Here is an 8,291-nt window from a genome sequence, read left to right as displayed (position 1 = left end):
TGTGGTACCATCACTGGGTTTACTCAGCACACACTATCACCTACCATCAGTTCAATTATCATTTATTTATGGCCACAGGCCACGCCCCCTACCTCCACCTATAACAGGTAACCTCATGATGACCTCCACCTGTAACCTGATGATCTCCTCCACCTTTAATTTGATGACCTCCACCTCTAACCGGTAACCCGATGATGACCTCCAACTGTAGCGGGTAACCCGATGATGACCTCCACCTGTAGTGGGTAACCTGATGATGACCTCCACCTGTAACCTGATGATGACCTCCACCTGTAGCAGGTAACCTGATGATGACCTCCACTTGTAACCTGATGATGACCTTCACCTGTAGCAGGTAACCTGCTGATGACCTCCACCTGTAGCAGGTAACCTGATGATGACCTCCACCTATAACAGGTAACCTGATGATGATCTCCACCTCTAACAGGTAACCTGATGATGATCTCCACCTCTAACAGGTAACCTGATGATGACCTCCACCTGTAACCTGATGATGACCTCCACCTGTAGCAGGTAACCCGATGATGACCTCCACCTGTACCAGGTAACCTGATGATGACCTCCACCTGTAGCAGGTAACCTGATGATGACCTCCACATCTAACCTGCTGATGACCTCCACCTGTAGCAGGTAACCCGATGATGACCTCCACCTGTACCAGGTAACCTGATGATGACCTCCACCTGTAGCAGGTAACCTGATGATGATCGCCACCTGTAACAGGTAACCTGATGATGACCTCCACCTGTACCAGCTGACCTGATGATGACCCCCACCTGTAACCTGATGATGACCTCCACCTGCAGCAGGTAACCTGATGATGACCTCCACGTCTAACCTGATGATGACCTCCACCTCTAACAGGTAACCTGATGATGACCTCCACCTGTAACCTGCTGATGACCTCCACCTGTAGCAGGTAACCTGATGATGACCTCCACCTATAACAGGTAACCTGATGATGACCTCCACCTGTAACAGGTAATCTGATGATGACCTCCACGTCTAACCTGATGATGACCTCCACCTGTAGCAGGTAACCTGATGATGACCTCCACATCTAACCTGCTGATGACCTCCACCTGTAGCAGGTAACCCGATGATGACCTCCACCTGTACCAGGTAACCTGATGATGACCTCCACCTGTAGCAGGTAACCTGATGATGACCTCCACCTGTACCAGCTGACCTGATGATGACCCCCACCTGTAACCTGATGATGACCTCCACCTGCAGCAGGTAACCTGATGATGACCTCCACCTCTAACAGGTAACCTGATGATGACCTCCGCCTGTAACCTGATGATGACCTCCACCTGTAGCAGGTAACCTGATGATGACCTCCACGTCTAACCTGATGATGACCTCCACCTGTAACAGGTAATCTGATGATGACCTCCACGTCTAACCTGATGATGACCTCCACCTGTAGCAGGTAACCTGATGATGACCTCCACCTGTAGCAGGTAACCTGATGATGATCGCCACCTATAACAGGTAACTTGATGATGACCTCCACCCGTAACAGATAACCTGATGATGACTTCCACCTGTACCAGCTGACCTGATGATGACCCCCACCTGTAACCTGATGATGACCTCCACCTCTAACAGGTAACCTGATGATGACCTCCACCTGTAGCAGGTAACCTGATGATGACCTCCACCTATAACAGGTAACCTGATGATGACCTCCACCTGTACCAGGTAACCTGATGATGACCTCCACCTGTAGCAGGTAACCTGATGATGACCTCCACCTGTACCAGCTGACCTGATGATGACCCCCACCTGTAACCTGATGATGACCTCCACCTGCAGCAGGTAACCTGATGATGACCTCCACCTCTAACAGGTAACCTGATGATGACCTCCGCCTGTAACCTGATGATGACCTCCACCCGTAACAGATAACCTGATGATGACTTCCACCTGTACCAGCTGACCTGATGATGACCCCCACCTGTAACCTGATGATGACCTCCACCTCTAACAGGTAACCTGATGATGACCTCCACCTGTAGCAGGTAACCTGATGATGACCTCCACCTCTAACAGGTAACCTGATGATGACCTCCACCTATAACAGGTAACCTGATGATGACCTCCACTTGTAACCTGATGATGACCTCCACCTGTAGCAGGTAACCTGCTGATGATCTCCACCTATAACAGGTAACTGTGCCTTTAAACCCTTTTTCACTCACCTGTAGCAGGTATTAAATTGTTTTACCATGAACACAAACTTCCAGCTGTGACGTGACCACGAAAACGGGGCCACCCATGCTGCAACATACCGAGGTACCAGAGGGCATGTTAGGAAACAGGAAGTAGTGATGCAGGGTTTTAAACAAAAGGAAGACGACACACAGACGTCAGATAAAATAAAGTGTTTATTGATTTATTGATTAGAGGTGAATACAACATGGACTGTATAAGTTAAAGATGGCAGGTGTGTTTTCATGTCCACCATGTCTTCCCGGATTACATCATCTGCACTCATCAATGTAAAAGGAACACAGAGACAGCATCTTGTTGTCATGACAACACAAACAGGAAGCTCCTTCTATCCCACCACCACCGTGTCGTCGTCTCGGAACTCGTAGTAGGGGACCTCCAGGTTAAGGGGGGCGGGGCCTTTCCTGATGCGACCCGAGGCGTCGTAGTGCGAGCCGTGGCAGGGGCAATAGTAGCCTCCGAATTCGCCGGCGTTGGCAATGGGCACACAGCCCAGGTGTGTGCACACCCCGAGGACGATGACCCAGCTGGGATTGATGACCCGGTCCTTGTCGTGCTCAGGGTCCCGCAACTCTGCGATGTTGACGGCGGTCTCTTTGGCGATCTCGCTCTCGGTGCGGTGACGTACGAACAGGGGCTTGCCTCGCCACTTGAAGGTCATGTTCTTCCCTTCGGGGATGTCGCCCAGCTTGATTTCGATCTTGGACATAGCCAAGACGTCGGCCGAGGCGCTCATAGACGACACAAACTGAGTGACCACCGTCTTGGCGGCATAGACGCCCACCACGGCCGTGGCACCGGTGACCAGGTAGGAGAAGGTTCTTCTGGACTCACTGCTCTCCTGGGATGACTTGTTGGGGGCCAGAACCTCGGGACGCCTGTAGTCAGAGAAGTCTGGGACCCTGATATCTGTGTGGGCCAATCGGACTCCGGCACAGCCTGCAAGACAAACGGACAAACACACGTCAGCTACGCTAAACACTGCCGATGGAACACGCATTTTGAACAGTCATTGTAATCTACAAAATCTATTCGTACATGCGAATATCTACCAATCAAATATTCGATTGATAACCATATTCTGGGCAAATTTCGAAAAAAAGTTTTGCTTGAAATGCCCATCCCGACTGAATGAACAACCAACCAACCAACCAACACAACACTGATCTCGACAACAACCAACAATCACAACACTGATGTCGACAACCAACCAACCATCACAACACTGATGTCGACAACCAACCAACCATCACTACACTGATGTCGACAACCAACCAACCATCACTACACTGATGTCGACAACCAACCAACCATCACTACACTGATGTCGACAACCAACCAACCATCACAACACTGATGTCGACAACCAACCAACCATCACTACACTGATGTCGACAACCAACCAACCATCACTACACTGATGTCGACAACCAACCAACCATCACTACACTGATGTCGACAACCAACCAACCATCACTACACTGATGTCGACAACCAACCAACCAACCATCACTACACTGATGTCGACAACCACCAACCATCACTACACTGATGTCGACAACCAACCAACCATCACTACACTGATGTCGACAACAACCAACCATCACTACACTGATGTCGACAACAACCAACCATCACTACACTGATGTCGACAACCAACCAACCATCACTACACTGATGTCGACAACCAACCAACCATCACTACACTGATGTCGACAACCAACCAACCAACCATCACTACACTGATGTCGACAACCAACCAACCATCACTACACTGATGTCGACAACCAACCAACCATCACTACACTGATGTCGACAACAACCAACCATCACAACACTGATGTCGACAACAACCAACCATCACAACACTGATGTCGACAACCAACCAACCATCACAACACTGATGTCGACAACAACCAACCATCACTACACTGATGTCGACAACCAACCAACCAACCAACCATCACTACACTGATGTCGACAACCAACCAACCATCACTACACTGATGTCGACAACAACCAACCATCACAACACTGATGTCGATAACCAACCAACCAACCAACCATCACAACACTGATGTCGACAACCAACCAACCAACCAACCATCACAACACTGATGTCGACAACAACCAACCATCACAACACTGATGTCGACAACCAACCAACCAACCAACCATCACAACACTGATGTCGACAACCAACCAACCAACCATCACAACACTAATGTCGACAACCAACCAACCAACCATCACAACACTAATGTCGACAACCAACCAACCAACCATCACAACACTGATGTCGACAACCAATCAACCAACCAACCAACCATCACAACACTGATGTCGACAACCAACCAACAATCACAACACTAATGTCGACAACCAACCAACCAACCATCACAACACTGATGTCGACAACCAACCAACAATCACAACACTAATGTCGACAACCAACCAACCAACCATCACAACACTAATGTCGACAACCAACCAACCAACCATCACAACACTAATGTCGACAACCAACCAACCATCACAATACTGATGTCGACAACCAACCAACCAACCAACCATCACAACACTAATGTCGACAACCAACCAACCAACCATCACAACACTAATGTCGACAACCAACCAACCAACCAACCATCACAACACTGATGTCGACAACAACCAACCATCACAACACTGATGTCGACAACCAACCAACCAACCAACCATCACAACACTGATGTCGACAACAACCAACCATCACAACACTGATGTCGACAACCAACCAACCAACCAACCATCACAACACTGATGTCGACAACCAACCAACACAACACTAATGTCGACAACCAACCAACAATCACAACACTAATGTCGACAACCAACCAACCAACCATCACAACACTGATGTCGACAACCAACCAACCATCACAATACTGATGTCGACAACCAACCAACCAACCATCACAACACTGATGTCGACAACCAACCAACCAACCAACCATCACAACATTGATGTCGACAACCAACCAACCAACCAACCATCACAACACTGATGTCGACAACCAACCAACCATCACAACACTAATGTCGACAACCAACCAACCAACCATCACAACACTGATGTCGACAACCAACCAACCATCACAATACTGATGTCGACAACCAACCAACCAACCATCACAACACTGATGTCGACAACCAACCAACCAACCATCACAACACTGATGTCGACAACCAACCAACCAACCAACCATCACAACATTGATGTCGACAACCAACCAACACAACACTAATGTCGACAACCAACCAACCAACCATCACAACACTAATGTCGACAACCAACCAACCATCACAATACTGATGTCGACAACCAACCAACCAACCATCACAACACTGATGTCGACAACCAACCAACCAACCATCACAACACTGATGTCGACAACCAACCAACCAACCAACCATCACAACATTGATGTCGACAACCAACCATCACAACACTGATGTCGACAACCAACCAACCAACCAACCATCACAACACTGATGTCGACAACCAACCAACACAACACTAATGTCGACAACCAACCAACAATCACAACACTAATGTCGACAACCAACCAACCAACCATCACAACACTGATGTCGACAACCAACCAACCATCACAATACTGATGTCGACAACCAACCAACCAACCATCACAACACTGATGTCGACAACCAACCAACCAACCAACCATCACAACATTGATGTCGACAACCAACCAACCAACCAACCATCACAACACTGATGTCGACAACCAACCAACCATCACAACACTAATGTCGACAACCAACCAACCAACCATCACAACACTGATGTCGACAACCAACCAACCATCACAATACTGATGTCGACAACCAACCAACCAACCATCACAACACTGATGTCGACAACCAACCAACCAACCATCACAACACTGATGTCGACAACCAACCAACCAACCAACCATCACAACATTGATGTCGACAACCAACCAACCATCACAACACTAATGTCGACAACCAACCAACCAACCATCACAACACTGATGTCGACAACCAACCAACCAACCAACCATCACAACATTGATGTCGACAACCAACCAACCAACCAACCATCACAACACTGATGTCGACAACCAACCAACCATCACAACACTGATGTCGACAACCAACCAAACATCACAACACTGATGTCGACAACCAACCAACCAACCAACCAACCATCACAATACTGATGTCGACAACCAACCAACCAACCATCACAACACTGATGTCGACAACCAACCAACCAACCAACCATCACAACATTGATGTCGACAACCAACCAACCAACCAACCATCACAACACTGATGTCGACAACCAACCAACCATCACAACACTGATGTCGACAACCAACCAACCAACCAACCATCACAACACTGATGTCGACAACCAACCAACCAACCAACCATCACAACACTGATGTCGACAACCAACCAACCATCACAACACTGATGTCGACAACCAACCAACCAACCAACCAACCATCACTACACTGATGTCGACAACCAACCAACCAACCAACCAACCAACCATCACTACACTGATGTCGACAACCAACCAACCAACCAACCAACCATCACTACACTGATGTGTTACTGTGACGTTAATTGAAACACCGTTACACCCACACAGACCCACCGGGAGGTGGAGCCGCTGTTTAACCTCCCGGGCTAACAGGAGACGAGCTAACTCCCTGGAACAGCGAGCTGGTGACGTTAGCCAGCTGTCACCCGGTAACCGGGGAGGTTACCGGGTGACAGATGTGACGGACACCGATGATGTGTTCGCTGCCAGCCCGCGGTGGTTCACGGTAGGCTTCAGTGATGCTAATGCTAACAGAGGACGGGACTCACCGTTGATGCTAACCGTTACAGCGGGACCCGTCTTTGGGCTCTGACCGGCCAGCGACTCGCGGCACAGGAACGGCTTCTTCGGGTTCAACAAAACCTTCTCCCCCTTCACCACCACCCCGGGAACCAGAGCTTTGAGCGGCCCGGAGACCGTAAAGGCTGTGGCCTGCATGTACGGGGAGAAAGCCCCTGAACGGGCGGCCAGGGACATCATGGCTCTTCGCTGCTACACGACCTTGTGGGCCTCTCCGTCGTGGGTTTCTTCTTCTTCTTCTTCTTCTTCTTCTTCTTCTTCTTCTTAACGTTTACTGGCGGATTGCATTACAGTAGTTCAGGTGCATACCGCCACCTACTGTACGGGAGTGTGTAGAACAGGACCTGGACTTGCATCCAGAGTCTATGAAACAAGCCGGTGACCCCTCGGAATTAACATTCATTTATTAGGGGAAGTAAAATGTATTAATTTGGGGAATTACACTTATTTAGATGATATATAATTATGTATAATTATATATATTCATCTGAAGTTTTATTCTCCATCCTAAAGCATTTCCCTTCATCCATGTACTTCTTTCATTTAACCAAATTTCAACTCCTTCACGCTGTTCATCGATTGTCCTCCTCATTGTAAAGAACATATCATAGGACTCATGGTTGACCGCGGGTATGTAATGTCCCACCAGGTAGCATGTGTCACCTGATCATGTTTCCATCACGTCCGTCTGTCCAGGTTTATTAACATGTCTCTAATAGTCGTATTAAACTGTCTTTAAGACACTTCCTTCAGGTTGATATTAAACTCTTCAGTTTTTCTATTCCCTGTCATTAACCCTCCACATGGAGGTTTTAACATCAAATAAGTCCCTGAGTTGATGTTAGATGATTTCTTTGATTCATCTCTACGTCAGCTCTAGTGATGTTACGAGATGTGCCGACGCTTCGAAGCGTGTGTCGAGTAACGGAGGGGGCGTTTCCTCGAAGCGTGTGTCGAGGCTTGCTTCATTTAGAGGAGGAGCCAAAAATGATGACGTCCGAAGCCTCGCTGCCCGGCTGTACCACGTGACTGCTTCGGGAAGTGGTTCAGGTGTTGCCGGGAGGTTTGACGGCAATATAAACCCCTCAGGCTC

The 8,291-nt window shown here is 48.4% G+C and overlaps 1 protein-coding gene across 1 annotated transcript; it reads right to left on the bottom strand.

Annotated features, from left to right (window-relative positions):
- Positions 1 to 2,396: 2,396 nt before the first annotated feature.
- On the bottom strand, positions 2,397 to 7,444 carry uqcrfs1 (ubiquinol-cytochrome c reductase, Rieske iron-sulfur polypeptide 1). The gene is made up of 2 exons (XM_069147220.1): positions 7,168 to 7,444; positions 2,397 to 3,198 (listed from the first exon to the last, which is right to left on the bottom strand). The coding sequence occupies exons 1-2, from the start codon at positions 7,376 to 7,378 to the stop codon at positions 2,588 to 2,590; spliced, it is 822 nt and encodes a 273-aa protein (XP_069003321.1). The 5' UTR covers positions 7,379 to 7,444; the 3' UTR covers positions 2,397 to 2,587.
- Positions 7,445 to 8,291: the final 847 nt, after the last annotated feature.

The sequence above is a fragment of the Embiotoca jacksoni genome, unplaced genomic scaffold, assembly GCF_022577435.1.
Source record: "Embiotoca jacksoni isolate LCO1_2020_lvr unplaced genomic scaffold, fEmbJac1.0.p SCAF_136, whole genome shotgun sequence".
Taxonomy (NCBI): domain Eukaryota; kingdom Metazoa; phylum Chordata; class Actinopteri; family Embiotocidae; genus Embiotoca; species Embiotoca jacksoni.
Note: the sequence above shows the minus strand (reverse complement) of the source record. Positions and strands in the feature narration are given on the sequence as shown.

What these genes read in the sequence shown, in the direction of transcription:
- uqcrfs1 (XM_069147220.1), bottom strand. Translation starts at nt 7,378, where the DNA reads ATGATGTCCCTGGCCGCCCGTTCAGGGGCTTTCTCCCCGTACATGCAG. An exon ending in TGTAACGGTTAGCATCAACG is followed by an intron (nt 3,199 to 7,167) that starts GTGAGTCCCGTC and finishes TTTGTCTTGCAG; the next exon opens with GCTGTGCCGGAGTCCGATTG.